Raw genomic sequence first — 17,548 nt, 5'->3', positions numbered from 1 at the left:
ATCAGTCATAATCATATCAAATAATTAATTAATAGGCTAAAACCACCCCTTACCCTTACTTACTTGCAAAATTATATCAAAATTAGAAATTACGAGATCCGACTTTCGCGAAAATTCGAGATACACGGTTTTTTGCGGCCGTTTTCGGTCCCCATTAACCGTGTATCTCGGGGACCGCCTGTAATACAATTCATAGCAAAAAACAACATAGCATTATAGTCACAACAAAAAAAAAATGCACTGCAACATTATAATTATACATAAGATTATTTAATTTAATTCATTTTTTATTTTATTTATTTATCTATTATTTATTTTCCAAAAATTCATGTTAAATAGTTGTCGATTCAAAGAGGATTCTTACCAAGGATAATGTATTTAGAAGGTTGATTTTTATCGCTTTTGCTGGGCGACATTGTGGGGGACATCTGTCACTCTCTGCATACAAATTTCATTACCCCGCACCAGCCCTCCCCGATTTTTATACCGGAGCCCCCGGAAGAGAAATGTCAAGTCGAGAAATGTCATTTTGCTCTGAACAACTTCACCTTGTCATTTATAACACCTTGATTCTTACGCACGTGCAAGGTGTGTTTATTAAGGAGGTGAATTGTTAGCGCGTTTTCGGGCGCCATCATTGAGTATTGTTATGTCAAATCGCATACAATTTTCTATACCCCCTCCAGCCCTCCCCGATTTTAATACTGGAGCCCAAGGTGTATGGATATTAGGAGGTGAAGTGCTTCAGAGCAAATTGACATTTCACGACTTGACATAACAATACTGGGGGCTCCGGTATTAAAATCAGGAAGGGCTGGAGGGGGTATAGAAAATTGTATGCGATTTGACATAACAATACTCAATGATGGCGCCCGGCAAACGCGCTAATAATTCACCTCCTTAATAAACACACCTTGCTGGAGCCCACAGTATTGCTATGTCAAGTCGTGAAATGTCAATTTGCTCTGAAGCACTTCACCTCCTATTATCCATACACCTTGCGCACGTGTTGTCTGGTTGAAGGTTTTATACGGACGTCACACGAAGCGTAAACTTTGGCGTAAATTTGGAATTTGATCAAAACATCTGTCAAAAAGTTTACGCTTCGTGTGACGGCGTTTTTGGTCGGTCAATAGCGCTGATGCGTAAACTTGCTGTCAAATCGTTGTTACCGGCGGATTGTTGATGTGGATGCCATTGTGTGTTGTGTTGATATTTTATAAAAACGTCGAAGAAAGTTTAATATAATAAAATGGACTCACTACTAATGAACAAATCGTGGCTCTCTGCAGTTGAAAAAGTGTTAGAGGCTTCTGAAGCTAGGGAAGCCGGTCGCCGGCCAGCAAATCGCCGTTGCTATTGGGTTCAACCGTTGTTTATGGAGCGCCGGCAAATTGGAAACGATGTGCTAAAGCATGTATCTGCCGAACGTACAGGTGCGATGCTGCTGAAATTCCTTCGCATGAATAGGCAAGATTTCGACTTTTTGGTGGGGCTTGTTCGTCCTATGATCGAGCGCATGGATACAAACATGCGGGAAGCGATTACTACCCAGGAAAGGGTATTAATCGCGTTGCGTTATATGGCAACTGGCGAAACGTTTACAGGCCTGCAGTATATGTTTCGTGTAAGTGAAGTTCAGCATTGCTAGAGCAAGAAATATTAAATGATCCTTATTACAGGTGTCTCGTCCATGCATTGCCCAAATAGTAATGGAAGTGTGTAAATGCATTCGAGAGGCTCTACGTGACTATGTTAAGGTAAGACCAGGAGTATTATGATTGTTTACTTAACTCATTTTTTTTATTCAGGAGGGACGGCTTTGCCGTATTGCTTAATAGTTAACTCATTAATATTACTACATTTTATTCATGTTTTTGTAGTTGATGATATATTTAAAATTTTAACTTACTTACTTACTTATCCGGCGCTACAACCGCTTTGCGGCCTTGGCCTGTCTCAGGACTGTCCGAAACCTCTCACAGTCTCGAGCCCCTCGTTTGCCAGTCCGTTATCCCGGGATTATATAACATTGATTGAAATTCGTTTTATACCAAAATTCACAAAATTTATTTCTCCTACATTTCTTCACTGGCCCGAGCAGCCATCACCGATTCTTCTTCTTCAAGCAGGAGTCGCAAAATTTTGGAGGTTACCCGATCCTGCTCCTGAGGGGTAAACCTCCGCAAAAAATCAGCCACCATACGGCCGAACGTGTTCTCTCTGCTATTTGCGGCAGCAAGAGTCTGCTCCATCAGCCGGTTGACGCTTCCTATGAGGACCTCGTCCAGCTCATTATCCCGCTTTCTTTTCCTTGGGTTGACCGGGGTGGAATTTGAGGGACCAGGAAGTGATGAGGAGGGACCAGGGAGTGATGAGGAGGGACCAGGGAGTGATGAGGAGGGACCAGGGAGCGATGAGGAGGGACCAGGGAGTGATGAGGAGGGACCAGGGAGCGATGAGGAGGGACCAGGAAGTGATGAGGAGGGACCAGGGAGTGATGAGGAGGGACCAGGGAGTGATGAGGAGGGACCAGGGAGTGATGAGGAGGGACCAGGGAGTGATGAGGAGGGACCAGGGACAGGGATGGAAGGCTCATATTCATGTTGATTTCAACATCATCCATTCCGACCAGGAAATAATCATCTTCCGGGGAAGATTGAAATTGGAGTGGGGATGGGAGTGAGGTTGGAAGTGGGGCTGGAAGTGGGGCTGGAAGTGGGGCTGGAAGTGGGGCTGGAAATGGGGCTGGAGGCTGTGGAACAGTTATCTGAAAAAAAATCGAAAAAAAGGATTGAATAGTTCTATTAGAAAAACATAACTTTTCACCTATGAATACTATAATACCACTACAAAATGAAAAGAATATATTGATTATTTGATGATATTTAAGACAAGTTTTCTTCCTTTTTAATTACAGACGCCGTGTTCGCGACATGAATGGCTCGATATTTCTGAGCAATTTGAACGACGCTGGAACTTTCCACATGCAATTGGTGCCATCGACGGCAAACATGTCCGTATTCGAAAACCCAATCACGGCGGCTCTGAATATTTTAATTACAAGGGTTTTAATAGCATTGTGTTAATGGTTGTAGTTGATGCTAACTACAATTTCCTGTGTGCTGATGCTGGAGGCAAAGGAGGCATTTCTGACGGTGGAATTTTTAAAAACACTCGATTATATCAAAAATTCGAGAACAAACAGTTGAATATTCCGGAGCCGAAGCCATTGCGTGTGCCGTATGCAATAGACGTTCCGTATTTTATACTCGGCGATCAGGCGTTTGCATTTACGGATTATTGTATCCGTCCATTTCCTGGGACACATGCATCGGGCAGCATTGAACGCGTGTTCAATTATCGTCATTCTCGTGGCCGTACGGTTGCCGAAAATGCTTTAGGCCACATATCCAATCGGTTCTGGATATACCAAACCCCAATTCAACTTCAACCAGAAAAAGCTACTGAAGTTGTACTAACTACAATTTATTTGCATAATTTTCTCTGCAAAAGATCGTCAAGAACTTTGTATGCTCCTGCAACGGCATTTGATAGAGTTGTTGACGGGAGGCTTGTGGCAGGTGATTGGAGGAGTAATGACACGTTGGCTCCTTTAGAGTATTTTTCATCCCGGCCTTCTAATACACTGAGAGATATACGTATTCACATGGCCAAGGACTTCGTGAACAACAATCGTTTAAGATAATAAAACAAGAAACAAAACAGATAATTATCCCCATTTGGTCTTGGAAAGAAATGAATTTGTTTTTCTTTGTTTCCCTTCTTCATCAGATACTGGTCATGTTGCGTTTTCTATCTGAAGGGGTTAAAGATCGAAAAAACTTGAGTTCTTTTAAAATGGTTTGTTTCATAACTACTACTCGCTTTTAGTGATTATGTAGGACAACTTACAGTATTCAAGAATCAACGGCGATTAGATCTCCACTCCGCGTGTCACTGTTGCCAGTATTTCTGTTGCGCTGCATGTTAGGCCACAAATACAGCATGAGCATCTCTGCGTTACCGCGGTAGCGCGTTCGAATGACATTTCATTTCTATGGCTGGATTGTTATACGCGTTTCCGCGGGCGCGAAAACGCAAGTCGTATATTAGCGGCCTTAGATAACTTTAATTGCTCGTTGCATTACTACAAATGGTATGGAGTAGTGGCGGGGTAGTTCTAGCCAAACTCGCTGCACCCATTTTTCGGATTTGAATCCATTTACCATTCACTTACGCGTTTGAACCAGAACAGCTTCGTGTTGCTATGGCATCGACCCTTTAGATGCGCGTCGTCCCGCATATAACGTTTGTGATATTATCTTTGAGCAAGTTATGTTTTAGCAATACATTTATATTGATTTTTGTTATACGAACTATATAGTTCGATTGTCGTGGTAATGGTTTATTATTATATTCATCCCTGACAATTCAAAAACCTGGATAATTATATGATATGTGGTTTTCGTTTAACTTGTTTTATATATGTAACCTATAATTTGAGTCATCAGTAATGTTCTTGCGTACAGGAGTTATCAAAGTTTATTTTATGTTATAGCCTAAACTAGAGCATGTGCTCTTTCCACCACCTCACTGTATTTAAAACGAATAAATGATAAACTATAAATTAAAATTAGTAAATTATTAGTATATTAGACCTCTGTTAGTTCCGAACTACCTCTAATGGACTCGATTATTAAACCTTTTTTGATTTATCCATACCAGGATATTCATTTTGCATATAGAAGGCTCTGGCCGTACGAAACCTGATCCTTTATACGTTCATCATTTCAATTAAGCTCTCTATCAGCTATTCGGAAAAGCTTTTACTGCTATAATCATTTGCTCAACTGTTTCACATTAATTAGGTGCTAAATTAATTCTAAGTTTCTTCTTCTTCTTCTTTCTTCTTCTTTGGCTTAACAACCGTTGTCGGTCAAGGCCTGCCTGTACCCACTTGCGGGCTTGGCTTTCAGTGACTAATTGAATCCCCCCCATAGCAGGATAGTCAATCGTACGTATGGCGGCACGGTCTATTTGGGGATTGAACCCATGACGGGCATGTTGTTTATGTCGTACGAGTTGACGACTGAACTACGAGACCGGCTTCTTCTTCTACTTGGCGTAAACGTCCTACACGGAAATGCCGCGGGATCACCTCAATATTCTTATAGTTTATAATCTTATAAAAAAATCTAATTTTAAAGTATTAAAAGCAATTAATTAAAGTTAATATTGAACATTAAACATTAACCAATAAACATTAATACTAAATTAAACATACATATACTTAAACCAAACATATATTATACATACGGTATCCTGATGGTTCGCATCCTCCATCGTGTCCTCGACGAACGCCATGGCTTCATAGGCAAACCATCTTGGCACGTACACCTCCGATGCGCCTAAAAGAAAAAGAAAATATAAATAATATAAATAATATATCTTTTAATCCTTAATTAATCATCAATTTACCTGCCCCACTATGCTTCGACTTTTTTACTTTACTCCTGTACGTCCTATAGGAGTTGAGGAGGTTTTTCCACACTGCTTTAGCTTCAGCAGTTGGAAGCCCTACCTCACTACCTATAGCCGTCCACCCATCATTTTGGACGTTTCGATTTTTGTAGCTGTCCAACTTTTTATTCCATAAAGATGGACGCTTACTTACTGCCTCTATCACGGCACGGCTTTGCTCGATATCCTTAAAAAATATATAAATGTATACATATCACTTATACAAAAACAATAAACGTGTGGGTGTTGGACCGAATATGTAAATACATTATAGTGAGATATCTAGCTACTTTTATAAATAAGTACCTGTTTTGCGTAGTTCCGGACTGTTTTTTTGTGTTTTCCATTGCTAAAATTATATTAAAACCATTTAAAAATTTAATTTTCTGATTATTTTTAACATGCACAATAGTTGTATACATACCGCTCGCTTTTTGTTTTTCGTTTGTTTACCATGTGCGATGAAAAGCGCGCGGTAAATTTATCTGTCAAAAGTTTACGCTCAAAGTTTACGCCAAGATTTCACCCTCTCGGACCTGAAATCTTTTTGACATGAAGTTTACGCCTGGCAACCCAGTTTACGCGTAAACTTTTTGAGTTTACGCTTCGTGTGACGTCCGTATTAGCAAAAGAGAGCGAGGTTTATTCAACATCTGACGTTCTTGCTTATTCGACGTCCCGCTTAGCCTTTGTCGTCGTTTACATATGTGCGGATCGACTTCTTGCGCGTTGCACTTATTCAACAATTCAGAATACAATACAGAATTCCCCCCTGTTTTTGTTTTTTGGTATGACATATGTACACTACATAGTTATTTAAGTCATCTATTATATTTTTCTATCTATTTGAATTCATACCGCCAACGTAAATATATTTTAAATATATTTATTCATATACGTACATATACAATTACAGTTGATTATTCTTTAAAGAAAAATATAGTAATAGGATAAAGATCACTCCTGAAGCAAAAACAAAAAAAAAAACAAACAAAAAAGTAACTTCTATATTGTATATCAGGCATCTTTAAAATAAACCCAAATGAAGCTAAGGAAATCCAATACCATCCTTCCATTACCCCCCTGTGCAAAGCGACGGAAGAAATCATTCCCTTTCGCGCATTTTCTCATGCTTTCTTTTTCCTTCCTACGGCAAATTTGTCAAGCAGCGTTTCGAGCTACCCGTCCCTGGCACCGCCTCATACCCTTCGCATGAGCGCGCTGTCGAAGGTTTGGATGTGTTGGTGCGTCAGACGGCCAATCGCTGTCATTCGTCGTCCGTGCTTTTTCCCTCCATAGCGCTATCTCTTTCACGCGTATGGTCAATGCTCGCGAGCTGTTGTGGCGCTCAAAAAAACCGTTAACAAACATTGCGGCGATCAAGTTGCATTTTCACAAATCAAACCAAAAAAGCGCAATGAGTTCAATCGCTGCAATGTAAAAATGACTAAGGAATCGCTAGTTCACGTTGGAGGGTTTGCTGTGCAACGCGCAGAACCCTAATTCCAAGTAGCGCACGCAAGACAGGTGGCCATGGCCGTGCATAGGAAAGCTTAAACCAAATTACATAAAGCTTAAGTTTATGTGACACTATGATTTTCCTTTTATATGTTGTAGATTGCACAGATATGCTGAGTCGTATGCGCATGGGTGTGAGTGTGCGTGTGTGTGCACAACTGTCGCCGAATGTGTTTTCTTCCGGAATGTAATGATCCATCGGTCAAAGAAAGGAAGGTGTTCATGACGGTGTTTTTTTTTATTGTGGAGCTGCATCCTTCCCCCTGCCTACAGCGTATGCATCGGGCAGGATACAGTGTGGCAGTATGCAAGTTGCCCGCTGGATAGGAGCGGGCCCGCGGCACCGCCATCATTCCGCACATCTTAAAAGCATGCCCGTCGTGGGTTCTAACCGCGTATGAACCGTCCGCCGTAGCAAGGGGTGACTATCCGGCTACGTGGTACTCAAGTCCTGAAAAGGCCGGCATGATCGCGTAGGCCATTACGCCAATAATAATAATAAGAAGAAGAGGAATAACATAGCATAACAGCCCACACCCGGAGAAGAGATTGGCTTATCTTTGTTGCTGCCGTGTTACCGCTGTGACGCGACAAATGCACGGAATGCAATCGACCAAAACATTAACCTACCGAGCCGAACCCATTTCCATGGCAGTGCCGGTCGCTCGGCGTCATGATATCGACTCTGAGCCAACAAGCCGCCGGATTCTGGACGGACAGGTACAGCACCATACGCGCACCGTAATAAACAAATCCAGAATCCTCTTTTGTATGGATTCAATTCAAAATGTTGTTTCCACTTGCATCCGCTAGCGGAATTGGAAAGAAATGTGCTACATATCACACGCACGTTTGCTTCGATCGTTTGTCTTTTTAATACCCCCAACAGCAGAACCAGTCGCAAAGATGGTGGTGCCAATTAAATGGTTGTATTGTCTTCTAGGTAGCGGTAATCGATCGGACGGCGTGCAGTGCGTTTTCTAAGAATGCATGGAGTGTGTAGACGCAGCCGGTGACAATGCACGCATCAGAATCAAACAGTTTTGGGGTTCCCGCACGCACACACACACACGCGCACGCACGAACGCATGCACGCATGCACGAATGCACGAATGCACGTACGCGCGCACGCGAGCACGCACCCACGAAAGCGCGCAGGCGAGCACACACCCCCATTAACCCCCACCCCTCCCGCATGATCGATTACGGCTACCTTATCGGAAGAAAGGCTGGTTCCTCACTCAAAGCACCGGGAGGGGGAGGGGGATCGCGGCATGATAGAGTGGACGATCACTTTCCCCGCGCTGTGTGTGTGTCCGTGTGTGTGTGTCGTGGCCAGAAAACTCGAGACAAATTCCGGCACATTGAAAAAAAAAATTTTTTTATTGCCACTATACACCGTGCTACATGATGCTTAGAAGGTCGTTGAAGCATCAAACATGTTCAAATTAAAAAAATATTAGATTAGTGTTAGACGTTCTCGTACGCTTGTTTTAAATAGGCTTCTTCGCCCTCAATTGGCAGGGGCATCGAATGGTCTCATCAGCAGCGGCATGAAATAAAATAAACCATCAATACACCGATAACACTTTATAATCCCAAAATGAACCAGCTTCTCCCGCATCGTCAAGGTCACACACAATAAATAAATGCTATACCCACCAAATACAATACACAACCGCAATGTACATATATACCAACGCATACACACAATCAGCTGACGGCGAAAGGCACGGGCTGAAGCGCAAGTAGGCAAGGCAGGGAGGGGAAAGGGAGTGAGAGGAAGAGGAGGAAGGAATGGGCGCCAATATTTTTTTAATTTTTCGGCCGTTTTTTTTGCTCCGCCGTCTGAAATAGTTCATCCATTCCTTCAGCAGATGGCGCTCGTTCCGCACCTAAAAACTGCAAGAAATACGCCGGCTATCGTAGTTTTGGCTGAAGTCTAGCGTATTTTTTTGCGTATTTTTTGACGCAAAACTACGCAAAAACTACGCAGAAAACTGCTCGAATTTGCGCAGCGGGTAACTAGTTTAATGAAACAAGATGCAAAAATACATATACAGTAGAACGTCGATTATCCGGGGACGGATTAACCGGCGGGCGGCTTAACCGTGCGTATAAATCTGACAGCGTTCATACGTACGGCGAAAGTTTGCAGCGATAATCAATTGGGAAACCAGTTTTTTTGTGTAGCTTTGTAGTGTCTAGGGGTGTTTACGAAATTCATTTTTGTTCATGAACAGTTGTTTAACCTGCAGTTATTGATTTAAATAATATTCTACTAACGATTAATCGATTGATTCTAGGTGAATTAATAATAACCCCCTGTGCAAAGCGACGGAAGAAATCATTCCCTTTCGCGCATTTTCTCAGGCCTTCTTTTTCCCTCCTACGGCAAATTTGTCGAGCAGCGTTTCGAGCTACCCGTCCCTGGCTCCGCTTCCTACCCCTCGCCTGAGCACGCTGCTGAAGGTTTGGATGTGTTGGTGCGTCAGACGGCCTATCTATCTCTTTATAGCTCGGCTTATAGCGCTATCTCTTTCACGCGTGTGGTCAATGGTCGCGAGCTGTTGTGGCGCTGCATTTGATTTTTCACAAATCAAACCAAAGAAGCGCAATGAGTTCAATCGCTGCAATGTAAAAATAACTAACGAATCGCTAGCTCACGCTGGAGGGTTGGCTGTGCAACGCGAGTTAATATATTTTCGGATCAAATGATGCGAACGCTTTTATTTCCAGATTCTAACTGTCTTTATTTCTCCTAGTTTGATTCTCCTAGTTTGATTCCTATCAACTCTAATCCTAACCTTATCTTGTATGTATGAGTGTACGGCTTATCTTATATGAATATGGTGCTTGGCTATAGCTATTGGTAAATATAGTGGTGTGTCACATACACATAGGATGGTTAACTACTCCCGGGCCAACAAGAAAAGACGTCTTCGTCTTTTAGTGATACTGCTTGCGGAACATTTCATAGTATTAGAACAACATTCATGCTTGGATATTTTTGTATCCTTTGTGTTATGTTCCTTTCTTTCTATGCTATTATTACTCAGAGAGGTACACGCGTTTGTAACATAAACGAACATAAAACTGTATTAACATAAAAGACGTTCTAACGTAAAATAAACGAAGACTGTTTCCCGCCGTTCCCGTTCCGTGCGCTATCCTATATTGCCAGTTGCCAAGTGCCGGCGTGTTCGCCGGTCGACCCCGTTGACCGCGCAAACGATGACCCGGATGGATTGCACGCACACATCAACCGATGATCACTCACGCGCCAACGGTGAGTTACTAGTAGCAATCCATCCGGTCCAGGTTAGCTCACAACATCTCCCCCTGTTTAATAAAGACGATACCCTTCGAACCGACGCGGGAGCCTTCTATCTCTAGAAGATCGGCGTGGCGATCGTATCGGCTGCTGACGTCTTTGGACTGCCAAAGGGACTGGACTCAGGGACGGCTGTGCAGGGGATGTGTTGCTTTGCTGCTCCGTTGGTGTAACAACCGTTTCCGCTGTTGCTCTGCCCATTAAAATGTCTAGCGGTAAACGACTTGGCTCTTCAGAATCATTGCTTGATTCACGCACGCTAAGTGAATCACGCCTACGTAGCTGGTTTACGTGTCGACGATGTACCCGAAAATCATCCGTCTCCACTTCGTACATTACGCTGCCCAGCTCCCGTTTTACTCGTGCAGACACCCATTTCCACGAGTTCCGCACAAACAGCTTTGCATAAACGCGGTCACCACGCTGAAAACGTTTATGAACTAAAACTGCCGGTTCATCTCGCGCCGCAAGAGGAGGTTTTAGCAGTTCCAGAGCCGTTCGAACTTTTCGCCCAAGCATACCTTCCGCTGGCGATTGTTTATTCTCTAGCGCCGGATTGGGAGTCGTACGGTAGGTTTCTAAAAATATGTCAAGAGCTTCCTCACGAGTTGCTCCGCCTTCCTCAATCTTCCTTGTTGACCTCTTGAAAGTGTCTACGAAGCGCTCGGCCTGCCCGTTTGACTGGGGATGAAATGGCGCCGTTGTGATGTGCTGAATACCACGACTGCTGCAATACGCTGAAAATTCAGCACTGATGAATTGCGGCCCATTATCGCTGACCAGTGTTTCTGGGTATCCGAATCTCGCGAAAATGCTTCTTAGTACTGCGATGGTTGCTCTGGTTGTTGTTGTTCGCATTTTTACCATTTCTGGCCACTTCGTGTGCGCATCTACCGCTATCAAAAAGTAATCACCTTCGATCGGCCCGGCGAAATCGATGTGAATGCGCTGCCACGGCTTCTTTGTCCTCGGCCAGGACATCGGTATCTCGCGTGGCGAGGACTTTGACGCTATCGCGCAAGCATGACATGTTTTAACATAGTCTACTACATCTCCGTCTATTGACGGCCAATAGACATAACTCCGAGCTATGGATTTCATCCTCTGGATTCCTGGGTGCCCTTCATGCAGCTGTTTTAGGCATCGCTGCTGAAGTTTGGTTGGGATTACCACCCTTTCCCCGAACAGAATGCAACCTCGGACCGTGGTGAGGGCCTCGCCTCTGTGGTAGAAGCAAGCCAATTCTGTAGCGTAGGTGATGTTTTGGGGCCACCCATCCATGATGTACTTGTAAACTTGTTGCAGCACCGGATCGGATGCCGTAGCCTTCGCAACGTCACTAAAATTGAGTGGAAATATATTAATAGAATTTAATGCTACGTATCTTACGTCATCTTCCAACTCAGCGCTTGCGATAATGTATTCCGGATCCGGTTTTGCGTGCTAATTAATCAGTCTCGAAAGCACGTCCGCATTGCCAAACTTCTCGGTCTGCACATACTCGATGCTGAAATCGTACATTTGCAACTGCAATGCAAATCGCTGCAATCTGTTGGCTGTGTACACCGGAATACCTTTGCTAGACCCAAAAATCCGTAGCAAAGGTCGATGGTCGGTCTGTAGTCGAAAATGGCGCCCAAACAGCATCTTGTGAAATTTCTTCACAGCAAAGATAATGGCCAATCCTTCGCGGTCGATCTGACTGTAGTTGGCTTCGGCCTTCGTGAGGGCTCTCGATGCATGCTGCACGACTTTCAGGGAGCCATCCATAAAACGATGGCTAATCGTCGCGCCTAGACCTATCGACGAAGCATCTGCAGACACAACAATTTCCGCATTTGGGTCGTAATGCGTGAGCAGCAAATCAGACGATAACAGCTCCTTAAACCTTTTGAAAGATTGCTCACACTTGTGCGTCCATACAAAATTTCTGACGTTCTTCAGTAGTTCATCCAGCGGGTATCGGAGCTCTCGCATCTTCGGTAGGAATTTACCATAATAGTTCACGGCTCCTAAAAAGGACCGAACTTCGCTCACGTTTGTTGGTGCTGGCATTTTGCGTATAAAGTCGATCTTCGCTGGGTTTGGCCTAAGACCCTGTCTATCGATCACAAAGCCCAGGTACTCAATCTGCACCATTTTAAATGAGCATTTTTCCGCACGGATTGTAAATCCGTAGTCCTTTATACGACGGAAAAGATTGAGGAGGTTCTCATCATGCTCGCGTTCTGTTCTTCCGCCAACAACTACATCATCCATGTACCCAGAAGTACATTTCAATCCAGCGAGCATTGCATCGATTAGTTGTTGAAACGCGGCTGGGGCGATCTTTATGCCTGGCGGTAAACGATTATAGTGATACAATCCGCGATGCGTGTTAATAGTTAGAAGAGGACGATATTGCTCGTTTATCTCGACTTGCAGAAATGCATCGGACAAATCTATCTTGCTGAAAAATTTGCATTGTGCCAATCTTGCAAATATATCGTCTGGCAGTGGGAGTGGATACTCATATGACTGGAGAGCAGCGTTCAGGCCAGTCGAATAATCTCCGCATATTCTTATTCTGCCATTTTTCTTCCGCACCACTACGATTGGGGCTGCCCAGTCCGAATAGTCGACTGGGGTAATCACACCTAAGCCTTGCAAGCGATCGATCTCTTTATCCACCGTTGCTTGCATCGCATATGCCACAGGGCGCTTCGGGCAAAACACCGAACGGTGATTTTCTTTTAGCTTTATCTGGATGTTTGCCTTGGTGCACAGTCCAGTGCCGCTAAACACCTCGGGGAATCGGCTCTCCCATTTTCCAGATTCAGCTTCGATTCTATTACAGAAATGATCCATCGGTACAGACCCAAGCTCAAATAGCTCTATTAAATCGGCTCCCAGAAGCTGCAAATCAGAAGCTATTACCCGTATTACGGCAACCCTCGTTATGTCCCCAATCGTTACCTGAGCACAGAATTCACCATCCAGCTGAAGGTGAGAACCAGACGCTGTTCTCGCATGGACTTCTACCGGTCTCAATGTTGGCTCATCAAGCTGCTGCCAAATTTTTCGTCCAATGACAGTTATATCGGAGCCGGTGTCTAGCTGTAGGCGAACCCTGTAGCGATTGATCAAAACATTAACAAATTTTCTTGCATGGCGCACGCTGTGTACATTCACGGTAACTGTACGTGTGTCCACCGGTGTATTTTTGTTCCACTTGTTGAACTTTCTCTTCTTTGGCCACCACTTCTTCCGCTGGTTACAAAATCCTTCGCGGTGGCCCGTTCTTCCGCAATCACAACACTTGTGTAGGGCATACGGGCACTCCCTGGCCCAGTGTGGATCGCCACACAACCAACAAGATCTGGGCGGCTTGCTTGTTCCCTCGAAATTCTTCCGCTGCTGATTCTGCTGCCCTTGCTGAAATCTACGCACCTGTGTTTGTTGTTTCTGTTGCTGCACTTTACTTCTACTTGCACTGTGTATCGCTAGGACTTTCTCCTCCGCCTGAGTAGCGATCATGGCGCTGTCCACCTTAAGACTGGAGATTCGCTCACACTCAGCGGAGAGTTGCTCCAACGTGACATCGGCTCTCTCCTCGATGCGGGAGAGCAATCTCGTCCTCACGTCTGCATCGGCATCGTCCTTCAAGCCGCACACCAGTATCAAGCACTTGAACTGCTCTTCGCTCATCGCCGATAGCTGAAAATTAACACAAGAGCGGTTAACGCGGCAGACAAACGACAACAGGTCTTCATTGCGTGATTTAATCAGCTGCAAGCATTTATATCGCTTGCTCACGAGGGTTTCCGCTCTCCCAAATAGAGCGGTCAGCTTCTTAACCGTTTCATCAAACGGCACATCACGAGGGACACTTGGCAGTATGAAGCTGGCGTAGCGCGCGTATTCTGCAGGGCCCAGCTTGCGTACCAGCAAGCGCACTTTCGCTGCATCATCAAGACGAGAGGCATCTTGCGCGAAAAGATCCTCATATCGGGCAAACCACGTAGCAAAGGTGATATCCGACTCCGCCTCATAGCGGAATTCCATGATGCTGCCCGACAACGCTTCCATGATGAGTTCGGGATTGCCGGGGGCAACGGCCTGTGAGGGAACAGTCTGGCTCGGCTGTGATAGTGACTGTGGCTGTTGCAGCATACGCGAAATGAGCTGCTGCTGCTGCTCCATCTGTTTCTGCTGCTGCTGCATCTGCTGTTGCATTAGCTGCATCATCTGCATCATCATCGCCGAATCGGTGGTGGGCGCTGGAACTGCGGCTGGCGATGGCTGCGAAGCTGCATTCTGCGATGGCGGTTGCACCATCGACGCTTGCCCTTCGCTGGTGGGCGGCAAAAGATGCTGCGACGGGGCAAACGCACTCGCACGCAACAGAGATGCTCTTCTCTGGTCCACTTCCATAGAGAAGTCCGGTGCACCATTTTCGCCGGTGTTCATCCTTCTACGCTTTGCTCGCGGACGCGTAATTTTTTTTTTTTTATGAACAGCACTAAATTCGCACACAACTAATCACAAGCCTTTTTCTGTTTTTTTTACTCCTCGTCGCCACTGTTATGTTCCTTTCTTTCTATGCTATTATTACTCAGAGAGGTACACGCGTTTGTAACATAAACGAACATAAAACTGTATTAACATAAAAGACGTTCTAACGTAAAATAAACGAAGACTGTTTCCCGCCGTTCCCGTTCCGTGTGCTATCCTATATTGCCAGTTGCCAAGTGCCGGCGTGTTCGCCGGTCGACCCCGTTGACCGCGCAAACGATGACCCGGATGGATTGCACGCACACATCAACCGATGATCACTCACGCGCCAACGGTGAGTTACTAGTAGCAATCCATCCGGTCCAGGTTAGCTCACAACACTTTGTTTCATTCGAAACACCTGACATTTCTGTCACTGGATGGTACACTGGTGGACATAAAAATAGGAACTTTTTTCTGTGACCGAAAGACATAGTTCTTGTCAGAAATATTTGGTAGCCCTGAAAAGGACTGTTTTAGTGGTTGTTGGGAGGAGGTGTTGCGGTGTTCCACTGAGCGAAAACACATTCTAACGGTCAATCTGGTGACCGTTATTCGCTATCACTTCCTGACAGCGTTTGGCCATATCGCCGATGAGATTACGGCATTCGCTTCTGTCTATGCGTTCCCACATAACCTTGCAGCGTGTCCATAGATCATCGGCTGAACGTGCAGGCTGGTTCTTAAGCTGACGCTTGAGAGTTGACCACAGATTTTCAATCGGGTTGAGGTCAGGACTCAACGCAGGCCACGGTAGAACTTGCACATCCTGGTTTGCCAAATAACATTTAACTGTTCGCGATGTGTGCTTAGAGTCGTTATCATGCTGAAAGATGTAATGCTCTTCGTCTCCGAATTGTTGTCGGGCGTATGGCAACATCTTACGACTAAGTATTTTTCTATGCCCTTCCGAGTTCAGTGTCCCGTTGATACGGAACAAAGGACCCGTGCCGTGCCAGGAGAAGCAACCCCACACCATTACGTGGCCGCCTCCGTGACTAAGTGTTTTTATCGTATTTTTCGGATGATACGCCTGATTAGGAAAGCGCCAGACGTATTTAATGCCGTCCGAACCATCCAGATTGATTCTGGACTCATCCGAAAAAATGATTTTGCTCCACCAAAAGATGGATGCAGATAAATGTTCTTCGGCAAACCGAATGCGCGCTTCTACGTGGTGCGGCTGCAGCTTACGAACCTTCCTCGGTCTCCGGGCACAGAACCCAGCGGCGTGTAAACGGCGAGACACCGTTTTCGCCGAAACTTGCAAACCAAGCTCCTGCTTGATACGAGTGCAAGTTTTGAAAGGATCCGCCCTGATCATCTCAACAATCCGCGCGTCAACGTCGGCCGTTGTTTTTCGCGGACGACCTGTCGATTTACCCGTAGCCTCGCTACGAATGGCGTTGTCCACAAACGTCCGCGAACGGCCGAACGCCTTGCAGATTGTCTTGATTGGTACGTTCTCACGATACAGCCCCTGAATGTGTTTTCGCTCCTCTGGTGTGCAGTGCTTTCCGCGACCCATGATGATTTTGTGGAATTTTTAAACAGCAACCTTTCACCTTGACCACTGATGGAAGAATGAAGCACAACACGGTTTGGCTCTCCTTTGATACTGCCGCAAAACGCTGCCGGCACTCAAAACTCAGATAAGTAGCGCACCAAAAATGAGAGTATAAAAGGCAAAATTCGGCTATTGCAAATTCAGTACGCCTCGAACTGTTGGCGATGACACACCTAGTGTATGCAAAAAAAACACACAAATTTTTTTTTCCTATTTTAATGTCCACCAGTGTATGTTGTTCATGTTGTTCATGTTCGTATAATCCATAATGGACTTTTCACAAGGACCTTTACCGATCGCAAGTGATTATAAGACTTAGTTCCTTTTTCCTGACAGATCTTTGTCGTTGGCCTCTTTCGCATCAAAAGATCGTAACGGATCTTTGAATTCCTTTGCGACAAATTGGAGAACACAACGAATCTCGAAATCTGAACAGATTGTAGCTCCTCATCACTTAAAATTGTACAGCCCATTTTTTCCTCACTTTCTAGTATAACCATTCTCAGTATGCAATACCACTATTTACACAAATATACATGTGTAGAACCCACATGTCCACATATTCCGATGTGTATAGATATATAAATATACTTAAGCATTAATATATAAATACACACACGCATGTACACATGTAGACTGTCTACAAATCCATTTGTTTAAGATGTAGAAGAATTGCACAAGCCATATTTTGCCGTTGATTATCTACGTTATTATTATCATTCCTCTTTTTTTTTTAGCATAAGTGGAAATAATCTAGCATGTTTGTATCTATTCTTTGTTTAACAAATGCATTTATGTTGTCTTAAGTAAAACTTGGCATATTTAAATTATTTTAAATTTTACCTACTCTATTCTATTATCTATTTTACCTTAAAAAAGAATGAAAAGAGGAACAGTTCAGGTGTTCTTGTGGCTCTCGTTATGAATCCTTTGCTTCCTATCAAAAGAATCAAAACTAATCTTTAACTAACCACAATATATATGTAGATATAAAAAGATATATATACATACTAACATTATTAAATAGTGCCAAACAAAAACTTTTTTTTTGGACAAAACACATAGACAACACA

At 44.2% G+C, this 17,548-nt stretch overlaps 3 protein-coding genes across 3 annotated transcripts; 1 reads left to right on the top strand and 2 right to left on the bottom strand.

The window, feature by feature from the left end:
- Nucleotides 1-1,039: 1,039 nt before the first annotated feature.
- On the top strand, nucleotides 1,040-4,147 carry LOC120902049 (putative nuclease HARBI1). The gene is made up of 3 exons (XM_040310525.1): nucleotides 1,040-1,627; nucleotides 1,683-1,760; nucleotides 2,921-4,147. The coding sequence occupies exons 1-3, from the start codon at nucleotides 1,253-1,255 to the stop codon at nucleotides 3,707-3,709; spliced, it is 1,242 nt and encodes a 413-aa protein (XP_040166459.1). The 5' UTR covers nucleotides 1,040-1,252; the 3' UTR covers nucleotides 3,710-4,147.
- An 891-nt stretch (nucleotides 4,148-5,038) lies between these two features.
- LOC120902929 lies at nucleotides 5,039-6,142 on the bottom strand. Its single transcript, XM_040312024.1, has 4 exons — nucleotides 5,948-6,142; nucleotides 5,830-5,872; nucleotides 5,482-5,710; nucleotides 5,039-5,411 (listed from the first exon to the last, which is right to left on the bottom strand). The coding sequence occupies exons 1-4, from the start codon at nucleotides 5,977-5,979 to the stop codon at nucleotides 5,278-5,280; spliced, it is 438 nt and encodes a 145-aa protein (XP_040167958.1). The 5' UTR covers nucleotides 5,980-6,142; the 3' UTR covers nucleotides 5,039-5,277.
- A 3,971-nt stretch (nucleotides 6,143-10,113) lies between these two features.
- Nucleotides 10,114-14,873, bottom strand: LOC120904173 (uncharacterized protein K02A2.6-like). The gene has a single exon (XM_040313984.1). It carries the CDS (start codon nucleotides 14,822-14,824, stop codon nucleotides 11,819-11,821), a length of 3,006 nt encoding a protein of 1,001 aa, XP_040169918.1. The 5' UTR covers nucleotides 14,825-14,873; the 3' UTR covers nucleotides 10,114-11,818.
- Between the last annotated feature and the right edge of the window lie 2,675 nt (nucleotides 14,874-17,548).

This window comes from Anopheles arabiensis, chromosome 3 (genome assembly GCF_016920715.1).
Source record: "Anopheles arabiensis isolate DONGOLA chromosome 3, AaraD3, whole genome shotgun sequence".
NCBI classification, from domain to species: Eukaryota; Metazoa; Arthropoda; class Insecta; order Diptera; family Culicidae; genus Anopheles; species Anopheles arabiensis.
The sequence above is the reverse complement of the archived record's forward strand: the minus strand, read 5'-3'. Positions and strand labels throughout refer to the sequence as shown.

Excerpts from the sequence above, each read along its gene's own strand:
- LOC120902049 (XM_040310525.1), top strand. The coding sequence starts at position 1,253 with ATGGACTCACTACTAATGAACAAATCGTGGCTCTCTGCAGTTGAAAAA. Across the intron at positions 1,628-1,682 it reads GCCTGCAGTATATGTTTCGT|GTGTCTCGTCCATGCATTGC; the intron begins GTAAGTGAAGTT and ends TCCTTATTACAG. Across the intron at positions 1,761-2,920 it reads CTCTACGTGACTATGTTAAG|ACGCCGTGTTCGCGACATGA; the intron begins GTAAGACCAGGA and ends TTTTAATTACAG.
- LOC120902929 (XM_040312024.1), bottom strand. The coding sequence starts at position 5,979 with ATGGTAAACAAACGAAAAACAAAAAGCGAGCG. Across the intron at positions 5,873-5,947 it reads CGAAAAACAAAAAGCGAGCG|CAATGGAAAACACAAAAAAA; the intron begins GTATGTATACAA and ends ATATAATTTTAG. Across the intron at positions 5,412-5,481 it reads GTCGAAGCATAGTGGGGCAG|GCGCATCGGAGGTGTACGTG; the intron begins GTAAATTGATGA and ends TTTTTCTTTTAG.
- LOC120904173 (XM_040313984.1), bottom strand. The coding sequence starts at position 14,824 with ATGAACACCGGCGAAAATGGTGCACCGGACTTCTCTATGGAAGTGGAC.